This window comes from Sminthopsis crassicaudata, chromosome X (assembly GCF_048593235.1).
Source record: "Sminthopsis crassicaudata isolate SCR6 chromosome X, ASM4859323v1, whole genome shotgun sequence".
Classification (NCBI taxonomy): domain Eukaryota; kingdom Metazoa; phylum Chordata; class Mammalia; order Dasyuromorphia; family Dasyuridae; genus Sminthopsis; species Sminthopsis crassicaudata.
The window spans coordinates 79,296,661-79,319,403 of record NC_133623.1 but is presented as its reverse complement, the minus strand read 5'-3'; the positions used below and the strand labels follow the sequence as shown (position 1 = coordinate 79,319,403).

Below are 22,743 nucleotides of genomic sequence, written 5' to 3'. Positions count from 1 at the left end.
ATTATAATCATTAATAACAATAGCAGCTAGCACTTAAATACTGTTTAAGTTTTGCAAAACACCTTATGAATATTATTTCATTTTATTCTTGCATATTATCCTTCTTTTACAGTGGAAGCAACTGAGGCAGAAAGTGGTAAAGTGACTTGTTCAGGGTCGTATAGCTAATGAGCAGAGGAGGCCACATTTTCAGGCCTTCCTGACTCCATACTAGGGAGTACTGAGGTACTCCCTAGCTGCTGACATTAGAGAGATCTTCCAATCCATCCTCATCTCAAGACCCAGATACTGTTTGCCATTTGCTCTAGAAGACTTGTTCAGACAGTCTTGTGAAATCCACAGCTAGAAAGGACTTCAGACGCTTCCATCTAGTTTAACCCCACCATTTGACAGAAAGGGAAACTGAGGCCCAGAGAAGGGTAGGAACTCCAGGATCATATGTAGGATTATAGATCCAGAGCCGGGAAAGATTCAGAAGCTGTCTAGTCCAATCCACTTATTTTACAGATGAGGAGCTCAAGACCCAAAGGGATGTGGTTATTGCCCAGGAACCAGCAAGTAACAGAACTGAAATTGAAACCCAGTTCCGGTGACTTGTCTACTGTTCAATGAGCACGACCCGTATTACCTGGCAAGGGAAGTCATGTACGTCAATCGATCTTAAATTAATAGCTGCACTCCTTCAAACCCTTTGCCAACATTTCTGAAAAATGGCAACTGACAATCATATTGTCTACTAATGCTAGAGTAAGGAGCAGATAGCATTGTTTAATGTTTGGGGTTTAATAGTTGGGGTATAAGGTTAAGGAAATGATAATAATAGCATTTAGATAACACTTCAAGTTTACAAGGTTTATATATAGTGTTTTGCAAAGTATGTATATAGTATTGAAAAGATTCCAAGATATTTGAATCTTTGCAACAACCCTGTGACATACATTTTATTATTATCAAATTAGATTATTAAATAAATTGTTATATTAATATAATCTTAAATTAGAATGAGAGTTTCTTGAGAGCAAGAACTCATAATTTTCTATTTGTCCCCAGAGCTTTGTGTATAGTAAAAGCTTAGTAAGTGCACTTACTCATTATCCCCATCTGGAAAAACATCTGGAAAAACAGATGAAGAAACTGAGACCAAGAGGATAAGTTAGTGCTAAACTAGTAAGTGTCCGAGACAGGATTCAAATACAGGTTTTCCTGACTCCACATCCAAAAGGATGTTGAAAGTTTACATAGTCTTCCTCTAGCACAGTTTACAAATGAGGGAACTGAGGGAACTGAATTCCAAAAAGATGGGAGATCCCAAGACTAAACAGCAAATCACTGCTTGGGCCAGAACCCAAGGCCATATTTGTAAAGTGATTAGCTCAGTTCCTGACAGGCAGTGGCTACTATACAAACGTTAGCTAGTACTAATTATAATCATTAATAACAATCAGCTAGCACTGCTATCCCAGACTCCTTTGAGAACTGGGCACTCTCTCTCCTTGAGGCAGGCTGCCCCGGGATAAAGTTGCCCTGGCCTCTTACCTCTGGTGAGGAGCCTTGTGGTCCTTTCCAGTATGACCGTGGTGTTCCTCTGGCTCAAGGCTTTGCATGAGTAGCGCCCTTCTTGATGGTGGGACACATTTCTAATCGTCAAAGTCAAAGAAATGGAGTACTTTCTCACTTGTGTCTCAGTGGATGAGGTAGGAACCCTTTCCCCAAATGGATTGAACCAAGCTAGGTCATCGTAGATGTAGCGAGCTGCTCTACAGGTGAGCTGGGCATCATGGCCCTCGATCGCCAGGATTTGAGATTGGGTTTCCACATGCCCAGGCACATCTGGAAGGAGGGAGAAACATTATTTGTTGGTGACCAGAACCTGTCCCTGAACAATAATGCCCTTCTCCAGTGGCCCCAACAAGACTCGTTTTGATGTCCTCCAGTGAGGGAGAATTCACTACCTCCCAGTTTTTTCCTGCTCTCAAGCCCCAAGTAGCCTCCTTGTTTGTCACCCATTAGTCCTATGTCTGCCTTCTAGGGGCCAAGCAGAGGACATAAAAGCTTTCTTCCATATGACAATGCTCCAAAGATTTGAAGACAGCTATCACGCTGTCCTTTCTTCCACAGGTGACATACCCCTAGTTCTTTGAAGGAACCCTTATATGGCGCCCACTATGGCTTCAACATCCTGGTTACTCTGCTCTGGATCCTTTTATTGTCCTTCCTAAAATGTGGCAATCACAATTAAATAGAATGCTCCATCTGAGCTGTGACTGGAGCAGAGGGGAGAAAGGCTATTTAGCTTTTTGGGAAGCTTGTGGTCGATTAAAAATGCCAGTTCTGCTTTTAAACAACCAGCCCTCTAACCAAAAGACTCCTGTCTCATATCTGTCAAGTTGATTTTTTGGAACCAAAGAATAAGATTTTATTGGCCCCATAACTGTCAGGTTGAGGGTTTGGGGGAACAAAAGTATAAGATTATAGATCTATCAATACTGAATTTCAGCTTATAAAATATATGGACTAATATTCAGGCCTGTTAAGATCTTTTCAGATTCTGACACTTCTTCAGTCATTTTTCAGTCATGTCCAACTTTTCATGTCCCCATTTGGGAGTTTTCTTGGCAGAGATGCTGAAGTGGTTTGCCATTTCCTTCCCCAGCTTATTCTACAGATGAGGAAACTGAAGCAAATAAGGTAAAATGACTTCCTCAAGATCATACAATTGCAAAGAATTAGAGGTTTGGAGGCAAAATTTGAACTCAGGTCTTCAGACTACACTTAATTTAATTTCTTCAGACTACACTTACTTTAATTACCTCCTCAGCTCCTATGTGGTGTGGTTTGCAGTTGAAGATTCATGTACCTCCCACTCATGTTGGCACAGAGCCAATGGAGCCAACTGGGGTGTGTGGTATCGCCACCGTAGGGCCACTGGGGCCTGGGATGGGTGATGCCGATAACCCCAGTGATGGGGCCAGCCTTGTCCTTCCAAACACAGGGCCGGTTTTGATGTAAATAGAATACGCTAGCTCAGACGTCAGACTATCAGTAAGAGGAAGACCTAGAGGAGGTGAGCATACAGCCACTGGTAGGCACTTTCTGTCCCATTTGTGAGGGTACTCCAGCAACTTCAAAAGTTGCCTAGTGAATCCCTGCCAGAGGCATATGGCTAGCACCCAGCATCTCTATTCTGTACCATGCCCCTCCTTCATGCCACCTTCCTCAGAAAAGCTGGGGCATCACTCAGCCAATGACTGCCATCGGGGAAGTGAGGTGCCCAGGTGCACGGCAAAGAGCGGCTGTGGAAGAAGGTTGAGGGCCTCTGGATGTGGAAGACTCCTGCTTCAGCTGAATTGTAACTGGCATCATTAAGCAGGATGCTAGGCTGCTGAGACTGCCTCTCTGAACCAGGGCAATCTTCCTTAAGGCCACGGGTCTTAACTCCTGTCTCCTATCACTGGCCATAAAAAGAACTATTAGTGATTCGGACAAACTCTGTGATGGTCGATGTTAAACACATGCTTCTGAGTACAGTAGAGTAAGGGGCAGCGAGGGAAGGGGGAGCCGGAACAATGCAATACGCAGTATGTATGTGGTTGTAAAAGATGTGGGCACAAAGGGGACTCTTCAAAAGAATCAGCTTTTTCTTGTCAATCAGAAGCACATTCCATCTTCAGGGGCATAGGTCATACAGTTTCTTTTTGCCCTGAGCACGGGGCCCTGGGGACGGGAGAGCCACCATGTTTATGCTCATCTTTTCTTGTCTAGGGTTTTTGTGCTCCCAAGATATGGCTGCAAGGTCATAGGGTTTTAGGTCTAGAGCTGGAAGGGACCTCGGCGACCATTTAATCCAACCCCCTCTCAAAGAATTGGAGATTGCGGGGATGCCCATCAATTGGAAAATGGCGAAAGAAATTGTGGTATGGGATTATGAAGAAATATTATTGGCCTATAAGAAATGCTGAGCAGGATGCTCTCAGAAAAAAACTGGAAAGTCCTCCATGAGCTCAAGCAAAGGGAACTGTACTATGTCCACAGGAATAGCAATGTTGTGGGATGATCAGCTGGGAATGACTTTGCTGTTCTCTGTAATATAATAATGCACAACTACTCTGAAGGACTTCTGATGAAAAATTCTATCCACTACTAGAGAAAGAACTGATTGTATCTGAATAGAGACTGAAGCATCTTTTTTTAAACTTTCTTTTTTTCCTTAAGGGTTTTTTTGGGGGAAATCTATGGTTTTTTGCAACATGGCTTTTAAAGAAATGTTTTGTCCAACATCACATGGGTCTTCTCCATGGGGGACTGAGGGGAGGGAAGGGGAGGATCTGGAACTCAAAATTCTAAAAGAAAATTTTAAATGTTTTTCCAGTCCTGAAGTCAGGAGGATCTGAGACACTTAACGTTTACTAGTTATGTGATCCAGGGCCAGTCACTTAACCCCAATTGCCTTACAAAAAAAATGTTTTATATGTAGCTGGGGAAAAAAAATACATACATACATATATATATATATATATATATATATATATATATATATATATATATATATATATATATATATATATATTGCTACAGGTAATGCTCAGGGCCAGTCAGTCACTTAACCCCAATTGACTTACAAAAAAAATTGTTTTACATGTAGCTGGGGAATATATATGTGTGTATATATATATATATATTTTGCTACAGGTAATGCTCACTTATTTTGACTTGAAAAGGAAAGGGGACAATTATCCCGCATTCCCCTGAATCTGGAAAAGAAGCTCCTGTTCCCTGAACCCTCCAGCTGAAAGGAAGCGAGAAAGGTTATAGACCTTTCTAAAGACTGACATGGGATAGGCCCTCCCCAGATGGACACGTGCCATCTCTTCTAACCCTACCTGTTCCTTGGTCCCATGCTGGGACCCAAGAGTCACTTGGGCCTTAGAGAAAAGGCCCTATCAGCAGAACTACTTGGGCTGGGGCTTGGGCATCCCCAGTTCCTGAATCCCCTGATTAGCCACAGGCCCTCTATCTCACTGGTCCACAGTGTAATCCCCCCAGTTCAGGCCCAATCCAAAGGCGCTACCCTAGAGCTTCATTGCCTGGACTTTCTTCCTCTGCTCCCCAACTAAGCCATATCATCTCACAAATATACACGTATGATTACACAAATATGACCTCACTTGAACCTCATAACAATCCTGAAAGATAGGTGCATATTATGCCAACTAGAACAGGTACTGTTAGTATATGCTATTATTCCTCATTTTACAATTGAGGAAAGTGGGGCAAACAGGTTAAGTGATGTGTTCAGAGTCAGGCAGCTAGAAAATGGCTGAGGCTGGACTTCTGTGCTTTCCAATTCCAGGTCTCAGCTCCGTGCCATCATCTGCCTTGTTGACGGGACTGGGAGTCAGAGGCCTTGGTTTGAGTCCCAGCTATGTCACTTACTAGCTATATGGCTTTGGGCAAGTCCCTTCCACCCTGGGCCTCAGTTTCTTCCTCCATAAAATGAAGGAGTGGGACTAGCTGTCCTCTGAAGTTCCTTCCAGGTCTAGTCACCTCGATGGGCCTCTGTTTCCAGACAGGCCTGAGCACTCTCCCCCTCAACCTCATCTTGGGCAGTATGGAGGAGACTAAGAGGTGGAGGATTTCTACCCATATGCCCCGGGAGCAGCTGCTGCCTCTATAAACATTGTTGTGGGATTTAGTAGCCCCTGGAAGATCCTCATGGCCTTCTCCATACCTCTATCATCCCCTTCACCCTGTTCTCCCTGAGCCCCATCACTCTTCAGGGCCATGGAGGACCAGCCTCGGCCTAGCCTCACAACCACCTCCTCTTCCCTGCAGCCACGTGGTTCCCAGAATGGGATGAGACTTTGGGAGAGGCAGGAAAACTGTTCACTGGCCCCCAAGAAAAGATTCAGGATTAGTGAATGTGAAGTTCTTCTAAAAAGTTGTAGTCCATAGCCTCTGAGGATCCAGATGGAATACACCTCAGTTTCCTCATCTATCAGATGAAAGGAAGAATCCCTCTCCTCAAAGGGTGACTGTCCCTTCTAAAATCAGGTGACCTAAGGCACACAAAGGGCTCAAGCCATCAGTTCCCAATAAGCCCCAAAGAGCCTATGAGTCCTGGGATGCCAGCACTCCATCTTTGTCCGTCTCTCTGGAATGACTCATGTGATCTTGGACAAGTCAGCCAGTTGTATAACCACAAAGGACTTCCGAATATTTCTTTTGGAACAACATCATTTCTAGACCATAAAATTATCACTCACCAGGGCCTGTGCTGATTAATTTTATGATATAATTTTATGACTTGTCTCCTTCTCAGGCGCATACAGAAGAAGGAACATGAGCTTTAGTGGGAATTACAGGATTTTAGGATGTAGAGCCTGGAGGGATTTTAAGGGATCATCAAATCTGACATTCTCAGTTTCCACCTAAAGCAACTGAGGCCCAAGGGGAGAAGCAACTTCTTTTCTCACCTTCAGGAAGTAGCCGAATGGGGCTTGAATGGGCACTTCCTTGACCAAAATCAGCCCCTCTGTTCTATGCTACTTTTATAATGTCATTCAAAGCTGGGAGATTTCTCAGTGCTTCCCAGTAGACTGTGTGCTGCTTTACTTTATTTACATTGATAGAAGGGAATCCCAGACTGGGAGTTCCCATACTAACATGGGAATCTTAGATACAGTTGGCCCGGTCCTATTCCCCCCCCCCAAAACAAACAAACAAACAAACAAAGAAACAAGCCAACCAAAAAGATGAGTCCAAATCTTTCTGAAAATCATAGCTTAGGTTCACCCTGTTCTACTCCACTTGGCCATTTTCTGTTCTTTTCTTTCCATATGCCGAACTGCTCATGACATACCAGTGATCACTCAGCGTGCAATAACACTGACTATGGAATTGTAGCAGACCCATGTGATCACTGGGTACGTTACCGGAATGTGAGTTTCTCAACACCAAGGCCAATTTTCTCTTTGCATCCCCGTCCCCTGACAAACAGCAGAGACTAGGAAGAGGCCCGGGAGTAAATCTGTCCCTTCTACTTTATTGCCTAGGCCTCATTTTTCTTATATGCAAGAAAAGAGAGGATTAGCTTAGATAGCCTCTGGGGGCTCCACATCTTGAATCCTTTTCTTCCTCAGGACTATCCATATATGTAGTCCTTGCCTGTGGCAAGGATGGGAGAGCCAACGAGGTTTCCCATGACACTTCCTGAGATCTGCAGCCTCAGAGCATTCCCATCTCTCCTTGCAGACAAGCCTTCTGCTAGCCTCCTGCGGCTCACCTGGCACTTGGAGACCCTTCCCATGGCTCCCCCAGCTTGGTGACTGTGATGGATCCCTATTGACAAGGGGTCTACCTCACTGGAAGGACTCGGCAAGAGTCACTGGCAGGCTTGGGAATTTTGTTCTTTACTCTTTCTTCAACATCTTAAACATTAAGCATCTTAATCCTTGAGGGATCCCCCTAATTTACACTTCTCAATGAGTGAAGTATCTGTTTATACCTTCCCTGTGTCTCTTTCTTCAGACCGGTTCCGCGTCTGAAACATTCCTTCAATTCCCCGTTGAGTCCACTTTTCAAAATAGCTTTGGGTATGGAACCTTGACAAAGGCTTCTGGCACACTCCAATCCTCTCAGACGAGTTGTATCCACCCAGATTTCCCTGCTTATTTATACTTGACTCATTCGAATAGTCAGGTGTGATTTCTTTAGTAATTGAGTAAAAGCGAGACACATATCTCTCTCCTCTTGGAAAGTGGAACTCTCCATTCTAGGGAATGCTTACAAGATGGGAGCCAACAAAGCTAAAACACCCTGTCCCCCTGCGGGTGGCAGGAGATATTGGGCCAAGCTGAAAGTTTCCAAGGCTTCACAATTATCACCTGGCCTTGCCTGGGCCCCTGCCCTATTTTGACATTTCAGTCTAGCTTGCTCTCAGTATGGTGACCTTATTATTTAAACATTCAATTCCTACACACTTCTTTCCCACTCTCAAAATGCTTATAGGCCAAGACAGTTGATTAGATCATCCTACAACGTTGAAGCTAAAAGACTATGCACCAGAAGAGAGGATGACAGAGGAACCTCCTCCTCCTCCTTTTTCTTCCTCCTCCTCCTTCCTCTTCCTCCTTTTTCTTCCTCCTCCTCCTCCTCCTTCTTTTTTTCCTCCTTCTTCCTCTTCCTCCTCCTCCTCCTTCAGCAATTGGGGTTCAGTGGCTTGCCCAGGGTCACACAGATACTAAGTGTCAAGTATCTGAGGGTAGATTTGAATTCGAGTACTCCCGACTCCAGGCTCAGTGCTCTATCCACTATGCCACCTAACTGTCCCTACCTGAGAAATTGTTACACCTCCCTGGGTATCTAGATATGTGAAAAAGGGATACAAATCAAACATACACTGATAATGAACCAGAATTTCATGACTCTTCCAATCAGTTAGGTGACCCCCCTATTGGGGTTGAGACCCACAGTTTAGAAAGCTTTGCCTTAGAATAGTTACCTTCCAAGGACTTGCCAAGGTATCAGGCGGAGCTCTGTATCGAATGTTTTGTTCACACATTGAAGGGATAGGTACACATAATCTTAAAAGTTAGTCCACACAAAGGTGCTCATGGCTGATCGTGGCTCACTGGACCACATTTCTATTTTAACTGGGGGTCCTGGGGATGAAAGGCCTTTAGCCTAGAGCTTTATAAGAGGCAACACATTTATAATTCTATTTAAAAGGACACGAGCCTGACATTAGCATATGTTCTCATATTTCACCTTGCTATGTGACTGAGAATGAGTCAATAAAAGGTCAATAAAATGCCATCTGGGGCCCCTCCCAGCTCTGAAATTGGTGGCCTCTGGTACTCTCAGTGCTACAGTGTGCCACCAGCGACCGGCAGCCCCACAACCCCGCCGCATAAATGGCAGCCCAATATCGTCTGCTCGGCACACACCCCAAGTCCCGTTCTTTATTTACCTGAGATGTAGATCTTCACGGCTCTCTCATCCCTGCCAACCTTGTTGTAAGCAGTACAGAAGTAAATGCCAGAGTTCGTGCTAGAAGTGATGGTGAGCATGCTCAGAGTCTGAGGAGGAAGGGGAGAAAAAGCACGCGGCAGTTAGGATGATGACTTTGACCACCAGCCGTGGGAATGAAGGGCAGTCTCTTGGGATGGGATGGGATGGCAATAATGGTATTGATGAGGTAGACTGGCCCAGGGTTAGTCTTAAACTTTTTTCACTTGTGAACCCTTTTCACCTGAGAAATTCTTTCATAATCTTGGATATGTAGGTATTTAAAATAGATACACAAATCAAACATCTGTGGATGAGAAATCAGTTATATGACTGTATGTAGGATCATGACACTCAGTTTAAGAAGCTAGGGGCTACAGCCGTACCAGATCTGAAATTATATAATAAAGCAGCGGTTACCAAAACCATTTGGTATTAGCTAAGAAACAGACTAGTTGATCAGTGGAATAGGTTAGGTTCACAGGACAAAACAGCCAATAACTAATAATCCAGTGTTTGACAAACCCAGTGACCCCAGCTTTGGGGATAAGAACTCACTGTTTGACAAAAACTGCTAGAAAAATTGGAAATTAGTATGGCAAAAACTAGGCATGGACCCACACTTAACACCATATACCAAGATAAGATCAAGATGGGTTCATGATTTAGGCATAAAGAATGAGATCATAAATAGATCAGAGGAACAGAGAATAGTCTGCCTCTCAGACCTGTGGAGGAGGAAGGAATTTATGATCAAAGAAGAACTAGAGATCATTATTGATCACAAAATAGAAAAATTTGGGGCCGCTAGGTGGTGCAGTGGATAGAGCACCAGCCCTGAATTCAGGAGGTCCCGAGTTCAAATCTGGTCTCAGACACTTAACATTTCCTAGCTGTGTGACCCTGGGCAAGTCATTTAACCCCAGCCTCAGGGGGGAAAAATTTGATTATATCAAATTGAAAAGCTTTTGTACAAACAAAACTAATGCAGACAAGATTAGAAGGGAAGCACTAAACTGGGAAAACATTTTTACAATCAAAGGTTCTGATAAAGGCCTCATTTCCAAAATATATACAGAATTGACTCTAATTTATAAGAAATCAAGCCATTCTCCAATTGATAAATGGTCAAAGGATATGAGCAGACAATTTTCAGACAAGGAAATTGAAACTATTTCTAGCCATATGAAAAAGTGCTCCAAGTCATCATTAATCAGAGAAATGCAAATTAAGACAACTCTGAGATACCACTACACACCTGTCAGATTGGCTAGAATGACAGGAAGAGATAATGATGAATGTTGGAGAGGATGTGGGAAAACTGGGACACTGATGCATTGTTGGTGGAGTTGTGAATACATCCAACCATTCTGCAGAATGATTTGGAACTCTGCTCAAAAAGTTATGAAACTGTGCATACCCTTTGATCCAGCAGTGTTACTTCTGGGTTTGTATCCCAAAGAGATTTTAAAGAAGGGAAAGGGACCCACATGTGCAAGAATGTTTGTGGCAGCCCTCTTTGTAGTGGCCAGAAACTGATTACTGAGTGGATGCCCATCAATGGGAGAATGGCTGAATAAATTGTGGTCTATGAATGTTATGGAATATTATTGTTCTGTAAGAAATGACCAGCAGGAGGAATACAGAGAGGCCTGGAGAGACTTACAGGAACTGATACTGAGTGAAATGAGCAGGACCAGGAGATCATTATACACTTCAACAACAACAATACTGTGTTATGGTCAATTCTGATGGACATGGCTCTCCAACAATGAGATGAACCAAATCAGTGCCAAGAGAGCAGTAAGGAACTGAACCAGCGACACCCAGTGAAAGAACTCTGGGAGATGACTATGAACCTCTACACAGAATTCCCAATCCCTCCATTTTTGTCCGCCTGCATTTTGGATTTCCTTCACAGGCTGATTGTACAATATTTCAAAGTCCAATTCTTTTTGAACAGCAAAATAACTGCATGGACATGTATACATATATTGTATTTAACTTATACTTTAACCTATTTAACATGTATTGGTCAACCTGCCATCTGGGGAGGGGGTCGGGGAAGGAGGGGAAAAATTGGAACAAAAGGTTTTGAAATTGTCAATGCTGAAAAATGATCATGCATATAGCTTGTAAATAAAAAGCTATAATCATTTTTTAAAAAAAGAAGCCAGGGGCTAAAGAACTGATATCCACCATTCATTCACCATTCTTAGTCAACAAGCTTTTGCACCAGGTGATGTTGGTGTGCAGGGCAATCCAACAACGAAGGAGGCATGATACCTGCCCTCAAGAAGCCTACATTGAAGACCCTCACATAGTGCTCTGAATTGGAGTTACTTATCTGGAATTGGAATGAGAAATCATTTCTGGCTGGGCAATCTAGGAGATACATAATTCCCATACCTCCACAAAAGCCCATTATCCGAGCTACTCAGTTAATTAATCAGTCAATTAATCATGAATCAAGCATCTATTAAATACCTACTATGTACCACCTGGTACACAGAAGCCTAGTTTAGGATTGTACACCTTTTCCAGTGATCTCCAAACTTTTGTGATAACTTATTTCATTAGTAAACCACTTTTGAGCATATGTCCCCAGCACTGATTTATAAATCATATACACGTTCCCATTTTAACCACTGTGGATATACTAAAATTACACAAACAATAAAGCATTTTAAAAAGTTGAGCTAAAGATGCAATATCATCGGATCACTTTGGCGATTTTGAAGGCTGGACTGGAGTGGAGAAAGAGTCGAGGTGGCTGCCTGCCCTCCCTCTCCAGAACAGGCTATTGAAATAGTCCAGTGTGAGGTGATGAGGAGCTGCATCGGAGTGGGGACCGTGTCAGAGGAGAGAAAGAAGCATCCTGGGGGACATCAGAAAGGGAAAATCCAAAAGCCTTGGCATACGTGGCACAGATCAGATATGGGCGGTTGTGGGGGGGAGGGTGTGAAAGAGAATGAAGGCTCCAGGATGACAAGAAAGTTATGAACTTGGAGTCCTGGAAAGACAGTGCAGTCCTCACCAGAATGGGAGAAGTTTGGAAGAGAAGTGATTTGGGGGAGAAAGGTAACGCCATGTGGTCTTTGACGATCAACCTATGAGACTCACTTGGACCCAGGGTTCTACATGGCTGCCGATTGCTTGAGAGTCCCCTGCTGTGGCCATGAAGCAATCTTAGGGAGCTGGCAGGGAATAGGTGAGAAGTGGGATCTTCACAATGATATGAGTGCATTGAAGACAAGACCTACATTGGTTATTAGAGGGAGGCATCCCATCTTCCCATCCTTCAAGTGACAGATGGCATACCCTTTGGGGGTCAGGCACAGCTGCCACATAGGCTAGGGGAGCAGCAGAGTTGAAAGGGAAGAGGATCTACAAAGGTGGCCTGATGGAAAGAAGACTCGACTTGGAAATAAAAGACATAGGTTTCCATTTGGTATTGGCTAAGAAATAGACTAGTTGATCAGTGGCATAGGTTAGGTTCACAGGGCAAGATAGTGAATAAAAATAGCAATCTAGTGTTTGACAAACCCAAAGTTCCCAACTTTTGGGATAAGAATTCATTATTTGACAAAAACTGCTGGGAAAACTGGAAGTTAGTATGGCAGAAACGAGGCATGGACCCACACTTAACACCACATACCAAGATAAGATAAAAATGGGTCCATGACTTAGGCATAAAGAACGAGATCATAAATAAAGTTGTTTTGCTGTACAAAAAGAGTCGGACTTTGAAATAACGTACAATTAGCCTGTGAAGGAAATCCAAAATGCAGGCGGACAAAAATAGAGGGATTGGGAATTCTATTTAGTGATTCATAGTCATCTCCCAGAGTTCTTTCGCTGGGTGCAGCTGGTTCAGTTCCTTACCGCTCTATTGGAACTGATTTGGTTTATCTCATTGTTGAAAATGGCCACGTCCATCAGAATTTCAATGAGCATTTATTAAGCACCTACTATTTGTCAAGCACTGTGCTAAATTCTGGGTACACCAAAAAAAAAAAAAGTCAATAGACAGTCCCTGCCCTCAAGGAGTCTACAATCTGATGAGAGAGACTACAATTAAACAAATGTATGCAAAACAAGCTCTGTGCAGGATCACTAGGAGAGAATGACTGGGAAAGAATGAAGAGGGCTGGGGAGAGTTTCCAGTAGGAGGTGAGACTTGAGATGGGACTTAGGGGGAGCCAGGGAGATCAAGAGTCAGGGCCAGGAGGGAGAGCATTCCAAGCCTGGGGCCAGCCGGAGGGAACGTCCAGGGCTAAGAGATGGAGGTCCTAGTTCCCAGAGCACAGGGAGAGTGGCGTCCGTGGGCTGAAGAGTATGAGGAAAGGAGGAAGGGGTGAGAAGACTTAGGAGAGGGCTGGAGGATGAAGGCCTTTGAATGCTCTAATATTCTGTGAATCTATAAATTCCCCTCCAAACCAAGTTGAACTCGGGACATAATTGGGCCGAGTCAAAAACAGACCTTTTTGTGGGGAGAGAGAGCAGAGCTTTCCAGCTCTTGGAATTTCCTTTCCTCCTGTCCATCCTTATAACCATGAGATGTGAAATCCTGACCTTGTGATTAGCAAGGCCCCTGGCTGCCCAGAGGACCTGGGGCACAGCCATTTCCATCAGGTGGAAGCTATCACCTGCTGCTTCTGTCCCCTCCCCTCCAGCCCATCCCCCCCAGAGCACCATCCCCCCAGCCCCTGGGTCACAAAGCCCCCAGAAGCATGACTCAGTGCATGGCAAGTTGGGTCTCAGTGGCTGAGCTGCCCAAAAGACACAACAGAGCCACAAGGAACCATGTCACCATTGCCCAGTTAACCCCACAGAAGTGATCACATGACGGGAGCAGATCTTTTCCCAGATGCTCAGCAGCTGTCCAGATAGTGCTACTTCATTTTTTAGCTCATTCAAAAGCAAGGGTCACCATCTTTCCTTTGGAATTCCTTGCTTGGGTTATAGATCAGAGCAATTTGAACTATCCTATTTTTCTCTTCTAGTTACAGCAGGACAGCTAGGGGGCGCCACGGTGTACACAGAGCACTAGACCTGGAGCCCAGAAAATCTGACTTCAAATCTAGCCTCAGACACATCCTAGCTATGTGACCCTGAACAAATTACCTGTCTGCCTCAGTTTCCTCATCTGTAAGATAGGGTTCAAAATGGACATCTCTCTCAGAGTTGTGAGGATCAAATTTAGTAATCACTTAGTACAGTGCCTGGCCCGTAGTAGATGCCATATAAAGGGCAGCTATAATCACAATGTGTAACTGTCTTTAGTTAGAATCATTGGCTATGTTGTTTTTTGTATTATTTTCTTCAGTCTAACTTCACATGAGTTTTCTCTCTATGGAATATTATTCCATAATAAGGAATGATGAATAAGAAGACTATCATTTTAGTACATGGCTGGACACATTTTTCACTGAGCCTCTCATTCTCTTTAAGCCCTCCTGCCTTTCTTCTTCTCCCATGTTGCCTTCCAGGTTTAGAAGAACTTCCTCTGCCCCAAATCATCCCCTTCCTTTAAAAACCAAACCTTTACTCCCTCCAAGAATCCATATCAAATGATGCCATATTTAGATGATGCTTTGCATAGTGCCTGGCACAAGGTAGGTGCTTAATAAATGCTTATTGCCTCTCCTGAGGGCACTACTTGGAGTCAGGAAAAGGGAGGTTCAGATACTACCTCAATACTAGACATATGACTCTGAGCAAGTTTTACAATCGATCCGTGCCTCCATTTCTGCCCATCTAAAGTGAAGAGTCTGCACTCGGCGGCTTGACCAACCATGCCGGGATCCCTTAAAGACTCCCCCACTTCACTCCCAGTGTTTATCTGGGGACAAATAAGACCTTATTTCAGAGGACGCAGGGCAGGATGGGGACTTAGAAACAAGCTCCTTCATGCAGAGGGATAAACCGAGGCTCAGAGAAGTGACATTTACTCACCTAAGGTCCACACACTAGATAGATCTTTGCTCTATTGGACATTTCTAACTGGGCACCAAGTATCTCAAGTCAGCAAGTCAACTCAATTCAATTCACGGAGCATGTGTTAAGTGCTTACTATGTGCCAGGCTCTAACTCTGTGTATTCAGAACAGAGCTCCTCTCCCCAACCCCCTCTCCTTCTAACATCCTGAATGAGGACACTGCCATCTGCCCAGTCAACCACATTCATATCTGTGACAAAGAAGGCTCATGACCTGCCCAGAGTCAACGGCAGTACTGGACCTCAACTCTTGGTTTTGGTTTTTGGTTTTTTTCTGAGACCAGTGTCCTGGACGTTACACTAAGTATACCCGGATTCACAGAATATGGGATTAACAAAAACTGGACAGCCAATGCTCAGTTAATCTTGTATTTAGCCAAGACATAGCTCTTCATTTCCATTTGGCTTTGAAATTGAGAAGGGGAGAGAGGGGGGAGAGAGGGAGGAAGGAAGACAAAGAAGGAAGCAGAGAAACAGAAAGAAAGAGAAAAAAAGAAAGCAAGAAATTGAGAAGGGCCCAGGATTTGGGGCAGAACACTTCCCTTCCTAGGGTTAGCTTTGGCAGGTGGAAAGATGAGTGTTCTCTCTAAGGAGCAGGGAGAAAGGTAGACCCAAAATATTCAGGGGAAATAGGAGGGGAGTTGGGCTAGGGATTTGTCTAAGATGCCAAATTTTTTGCACATGACTCCTTGATTGTCACTCCTTTGCTCAAAAACCATCAGTGATGCCCTCCTTCTCACATTTCTCTAGTGAGTTAAGGCTGCTAAAACACATCCCTCACGACAAAGAGGCGGCATGACATAAGGACCGAAGAGGGTTCTTATTGCCAATCCTGCCCCTGACACATAGAGGAGCCAAGAGTATGCACGAGCTAGTGACCTCTCTGAGACTCGGTTCCCTCACGTGAAAAAAAGGACTCGCTACCTATGGTGATTGGCCAATCTGCTGAGCTGCTCGGTGTCCGGCTATGTGCCAGGCCCCCCTCCAATGAAACAATCCCTGCTCTCAGGGAGTTTGCATCCTGCTAAGGGAAATGACACAGGCACCCCTAAGGATGGAGAGAACAGACATAGGCAGAACTGGTCCATGAATCCAAAGTAATTTGGGAGGAAAGGCCTAAGCACCTGAAGCCATAAGGAGAGTGTAAGGTGAATGTTTACAAAGGTTTCCTGCAGAAGAGCTGCATCTGAAAGGAAAAGAGAGATTCTATGAGAAGCTACCGAGCTGAGCCTAGAATGAAGCTTCTCCAAAGGACAGCTGAAGGAGTGTGTGCATTCTAAGCATAGGCCACCACCTATGCTGTGCCTTTGAGCACAGCAACTGGCCAAGAGACAGTCACCTGTGAGGAACAGAGAGAAGCTGAGTTTGGCTGGATTGCAAGGGGAGGGATAATATCTAAGAAGGCTGAAAAGACAGCTTGGGAGAGATCCGTGAGGGCTTTAAAAACCAAACTTAATATTTTCTCCTAGAGACAATAGGGAGCCAGTGAGGCCTGTTGAGTGGGAGGGTAGCATGGCTAGGCCTATTCTTTAGGAAAATCCTTTAGCAGCTGTGTAGAGGATGGTCTGGAGGGGGAAGAAGCTGGACAGTAGCCAATTAGAAGGCTGTTTCAGGAAACCAGAGAGAGATCTCCTTTCCAGGGCTATTGTGAGGTCCAAATGAGATAATGTATGGAAAGTCCCTTGCAAACTTTAAAGCTCTCCTATCCATCTTCCATGAAGATGCAAATGAATATTCCCGAAACACAGCCCTATTCATTTTTGTCATCATCTTTAGTCCCCACTGGGGGAGCCATTGCTGTCTCTAGGATTAAATACTGTGTGGCTTTCTCTTTCCAGGCTTATGCCACATTATTCCCCTTAATGCACCCTATAATCTAACTAAAGAGACCTCTTGAATCCTCACTCCCAGGACTGAAGATTCTGTCTCCTGCCTCCATCTACAACTTTGCCTGGAACACATCTTTATTCCTTAGAATTCTGAATTCCTTCAAGGCCTAGCTCAGTTTCCTCTTCCCACTCAAAGCCTTTCCCAATCCAGGCTTTGTATGATTTTGGACAAGTTGCTTCTTACTGAGCCTCAGTTTCCTCCTTTTTAGACAGACTTGCCCCTTCCAACTCAAGATCAATTATTCTCAGGTCCTCAAAGGAGCTTGTAGGGTAAAGAGATGACTTGTCTAAAGTCATGTGGCTAATTAGAGGCAAAACCAGGCCTTGAAACTGGGCCTATGCCACACTGTCAGGCATGGCTCCTTCAGAAGACTGAGACCATCCTAGAAGACAAAGCAAGATGGGCAACTCTTAATGGCTCTTCCCAGGGACCCAACTCAGTGCCCATCTTCTCCCCACCCAGGCCTGGTGAGTCACTCCCCAATAATGAGTGCAAACAGGTATACAACTGTGGCTTGGAAATGAGAGAGGCAAATTTGATTGCCCTGGCAATTCCATATGTTTATCTGGGGAGGGTTTGGACATTGAGGAAAGGGACACACATGTTAAAAATGGGCCAACATGGCCAAGCTGCATTTCAGATGTCTATAGTGTGTTTCAGGACATGTGACTGGAAGTACAGCTGGTAAACAGAGCAGGATGCTGAGCCTGAGCCGAATGAACATAGGCTCAGAGATCTGAGAGCTAACGGCATCTCAGAGATGGTGGAGGCCAATTACAGCAAGGGAAACTGAGGCCTAAAGAAGTGACTTCCTACAGTGGAAACCTGCCCTTCCATCCTACTTCTCATTCCTTTCTCCTTCCTAAAACTGATGCAGATTGTGGTCCCTTTAAGATCCCTTTCTGATTCCCAACCCCTCCCAGCTGGAGAAGCTAGGACCTTTGATTCACAAATCCTGGTGGAAAGCACCCTTTTGAATTCCACTGGGAGATATCTGGCTCTCCCAGCCCCCATGGGATCTGAGCCCACTTGGGCTGTCCCAGCCCCCATTCTAATGATCGGCTCAGGTTTCCCAACCCCCACCAGGCAAATTCTAGCCCTCGATGAAACCCAGTGAGGAGCCAACCTGGGACTCACCCACGGCCCCTTCAGCCAAATCTCTCCTTATAAAAGAGCCAAGCTGGAGCCCTCTCTTGGCAGAGGGCGGAAACATGCCAGCATCATGCCTGGCACCAAAGACTCTCTGCCCACTGGAACTTCCGGTGCCCTCTTCTCTTTACTTAACACCTTTTACCAGCCAGACTTTAACCTTACTTCCAAACCCCATAATAAACCTCTTTTATCAATCTAGGTTTTCCTTTACAGGGGACTCTGTGCCACCACCAAACCTCATTTAACTCCGTATCCTTGCTCCGAATCCAAAGGGGTTGCAGGGGAGCTCCATTTGACTTCCTGTATCCTGAACCTGCCACTAGACCTCAATTAATCCTAATTTTATTTAGTTGCCCCTTATCTAGATCTCATCAAAACCACAGATTGAGAACTGGAAGGGCCTTAGAAGTCACCTAGTTCAACTCCTTGGGTAGCCCAGAGATTTGACAGGGTAACACTGCTCAGTGGCCGAGCCAGAATTTGAACTCCTATCTGCTGACCAATCCCAGCAGTCTCTTCTCTGTACCCACTTCTAACCTCTGCCAGGCAGGCCCAGGGCTGGACGCCACCAAGGCTTATTTCCCTCCTCATTAGCAAGCAAAGCTGGTTCCCTTCCTTTGTGAAAGACCTTCCAAGAACCAGTTTCTGTGCCCAAACATTGCCTTGGAACCCTCAAGTGGGCCTGTGCTGAGAAAGAAGCAGCAGAAATGTGCCTGGGAATCCCAAGCTGCCTCCCTCTTCTACTTGTCTGACTGGAGAGCATCAAAGTGAGACAATCCCAAGTACCTTGTAATGGACCCTTCCGTATACACACTGACATAGTTGATGAGAACAAGTGGCAAGTAGTATTGTAGTTTAAATCCTTTCTTTGCCACTTGAGCTCTATGGGACCCAGTTTCCCCATTTTACAGGTGAAGAAAATTGGATTCAATGGTATGTAAGGTCCCTTTCAGCTCCCAATCTGTACTTTTATGATTCTATGACTTGTTTTACAGAGTAGGAAAGTGAGGCTCAGAGATGGAAAGCCTGAGCTAGCTTGGACGTAACACCACTGCAGTGTCTTTGCCAAGAAAACTCCAAATGGGCTCACTCAGTGTTGATCATGACTGAAAAACCACTGAACAACAAAGCCCCAAATTTTATGTTTCTTTCCCTCCATTGGCCTCCATGATCCCCCCAAGTTGTTTGTTCTAGCCTCTGTTCCCATACCCCAAATTACTTCCTGTTTACTTGGCATATTTTCGGGATCCCTTGAATGGACAGAAACTCTTTAAGGGGAGACGCAGTTTCGTGATTGCCCGTTTCCCCAGCATGTAGCATAGTGCCTCACGCTCAATAGGCGTCTGATAAATTCTCCTTCAATTGAATTCCAGCGCTGATACGTGGGTCGGTTGGCCTTTGGGAAACTGGGTAGAATTCTAAAGTAAAGAGCAGGGAGGATGTTGGGTAAGCCTTGATCTCCTTTTCTTGGGGGAAGTATCCAGTAAGAGAGAAAAGGGCCTGAGTTTAGCTTATCCTTGTTTACAAGGGAGTCCAGAAAGGCCCCTCACATCTTGATTGTTCTCAAACCCAGTTTGCCAAGGCCAGATGAACGACTGGTAGGGCTATGTGTGGATTAAAATGTTCAATTTCCTTGACTTTATTTCAGGCTGAAGGTCACCAGTTTTCCTGATAGCATCAGTGACACCATCAGTGATACCAGCGATACCATCCAAAAGCTTTAGAGGAGAGGCCCTTTGCTAAGCCAGAAGCTGGGCCTCAGACCACAATGGGATGCGGGCTGAAATCTGAGCTGGGCCTCTCTGGCTTCTCTTTTTAATAAGACATTTTCATCGAGGGACATGTCCTGTGGAGAGCTGTTGCCTCTGAGTTGAATCTGAATTAATCCAGCTGAGGGAGGGAAGAAGGAAAGGAGGAAAGCAGGGCCAGGGGCTCCCTTGGGGGCTGGAACCTGTTGAAATGGAACAAGATTCCAGATCTGAGAAAAGAAGAAGGGACGATTCAAAGGTCACTAAGATAGGACGGAAGAGGAGGAGGATGAAGAGGAGAAGGAGAAGAGGGAAGGGGGAAGGGAGGGAAAGGGAAGAAAGAAGGCAAAATTCCGATTCTTTGACTCATTCCTGAAGCAATCATGGATCTCTTGGCTTGGCATGGAAGGAGACCGCATTGGGGCAGTAGAAAGGAGAGTATCTGAAGGTAGAAGAGCTGGTTTCTAGGCTTGGGGCTGCCACTTACTTATGTGCAAACACTGTGTAATATTGACTGGATATTGCTGAACCTCAGTTGCCTTCTCTGTAAAAAGGGACTAACAATCCTCGTGGTGACTCTTTCACAAGGATGCTACGAAGAAAACACTTTGTAAGCTTCTGATCCATTCTATGTGACTGATCACTGTCTCGTGGGGTCTCTGGAAAATGGGGCTAACAATCCCTGTCCCGCCTTCTTGATTGTGACATAAGGAAGAATCAGAGAATGGGTGGAGGTTGCTTTGGAAGCTGTAGATCACCAAGTAATTGGAAGAATCAGATTTTTATCAAATCTACTTCTACCCCATCAGTGGCAGCTTGCTTAAATATTGGTTCCTTGTCTAAGCAGCACAATCTACAAGAGGCCTAGTCTGAACTACTTCACCATCCCCCCACCCCAATTCCAACATGCTAGAGCAGCAGGAGCTGTGGCCTAAGTGGCAGGAAAAACCTGGTTTGAGCTTTGCCCCTTGTCCTAATTGCACGTCTTCCATTCTCAGAGAGGACCGAAAACGTCACGGGTGATGGCTCAAGTCATGAGTGAACTGGATTTAAGTGAAGCGGAGATGCATAAAGTCATCGGCCTCACTCTTTCTGAGCCACTGAAGTCCAATGACAGGACAAAAGTCAGAATGGCTGGCAATGGTTCGGGTGCGGTAGATGATCCTGGCGTCTTCCAGGCCTGCCCGGGCTCTAGGAGCTCCACGGCACCTGCTTCACAGGCCTTTGTGGCCATCGGAATAAATTATTCTTGTCCGCTCATTCTGCCAGAGGAGGTCTTCACATGCTGGGAGAAGACCCATTCCTACTTCACCTACGTGTCTGAGGCCCATTGGTACCCCTCAACCTGAGTTAGCCCATCCGCTAAGATGCTTTTACCAAGGGTAGCCTCTATATGCTCTACAGTTTCTTGGAGGCATACAGGAGATGTGGGTGACTGGTAAGCCCCCCAAAGTGGGGGAGTAGCCCTGAAAATGGCTTAGCAGTGGGCAGCTAGATGGCACAGCAGATAGAGCACCAACCCTGAAGTCAGGAGAATCTGAGTTGAAATCCAGCCTCAGACACTTACCATCTACTAGCTTTGTGGTCCTGGACAGGTCACTCAACCCCAATTGCCTGCATTAGGAAGGAGCCTGAGAATAATGAATATCAGAGTTGAGGCCCTGTTCTAGGGGTCCACCCAATTCTGACATCCTATGATTCTGGGAATGAGAACCTCCTGCTAGCTGTCATTTCTCTCCGACAGCTCGATTTCAGCCATTGAAGCCTTGTTCTCTAAAGCAGAGCCCAGCCTTAATGACCCCCAAGTTCAGTGACACAGGCCCATACTGCTTTGCTGATAATACATAATGCAGGAGTGAAAGGTTCAAATCACTCTGATTCCCTGCTCTCCTTCTCCACCACCGCCCACCCCGAGCTCCCTAGTCTGTTTTAAATTAAACTCAGGGTGTGAAAGCCTCCCTGAGAAATGCCAGATGGCCTGAGCATCCCAGTTAGCCCTAATCCCCAGGCAATTGGTCAGACTAGACCTGGGGCCTGGCCATTATCCAGGTATGAATGGATAGGACAGTGTGACAGTGTTGCTGTGAGGTATCAGGTCTCTAGAGACCTAAGAAAGGAATTGGGGGGGAGGGAAGGGGAGGCCTTGAACCAGACTCATTGCTGGGCCCTGGACCAAGTACTTTTCTCTTTCCTACCTCAGTTTCCTCTTGTGTGTAAAATAGCTATGATTCCTTTCCAGTGTTCTCAGGGAGGATCCACGATTTCAAGCTGGGAGCAGCCTCAGAAACCACAAAAGTTCATCCCTTCTCCCATTTTATGGAGCCCTTTCAACTTGAGATTGGGGAAATGATTTCATCCTTTTGGGCCTCAGTTTGCTTGTTTGTGAAATGGGAGTTGGGGTGGTTGACCTCCCAGGTCCCTTCCAGTTGGAAATTCAGAATGCAACGTAGGTGGGAGGGGATTGAGATGCCCCGAGACTGAAGGGACTGGCAGGGCATCAGTTAAAGAGTATGGAACAGAGTGGAGAGCCCTGATTTGTAGAGAGATGGAAGCCAAAGCCTTGGCTGGGCTGCGCTACTGAGCTCCAGAGGTTATGGTGGCAACGACCCTGCTCTCTGCAGCTAGCGGGCTAAACTGAGCAGGGACTGAGTTCAAATGTGACCTTGGGCACTTGGTAGCTGGGTAGCCCTAGGCGATGCACTTCACCTCTGTATCCCTTCGGTTTGCTCAGCTGGAAAAAGAGGATAACAACAGCACTTCCATTCCCAGATTGTTGTGAGGAGAAAGTGAGGTCATATTTGTAAAAGCACTTAGCGCAATGCCTAACACACAGCAGGTGTTTAATAAATGCTCGTCTCCTTCTTCCTTCCTGTGAAGCTTTGAATCCCTCGCTACCTTTCACAGTCCAGTCAATGGTACTCCTTGAAGAAGCGTTCAGGGATTCCCC

General features: G+C 45.3%; 1 protein-coding gene across 2 annotated transcripts in view; it reads right to left on the bottom strand.

The window, feature by feature from the left end:
* The window catches only part of LOC141548207 (vascular endothelial growth factor receptor kdr-like), a 179,102-nt gene that overhangs the window by 46,396 nt on the left and 109,963 nt on the right, over positions 1-22,743 (bottom strand). For both annotated transcript variants that reach the window (XM_074276906.1, XM_074276907.1), the window contains exons 12-13: positions 8,969-9,077; positions 1,537-1,830 (exon numbers count right to left, since the gene is read on the bottom strand). In XM_074276906.1, coding sequence (XP_074133007.1) covers positions 1,537-1,830; positions 8,969-9,077 — 403 coding nt within the window. The remainder of the gene's footprint in view (positions 1-1,536; positions 1,831-8,968; positions 9,078-22,743) is intronic.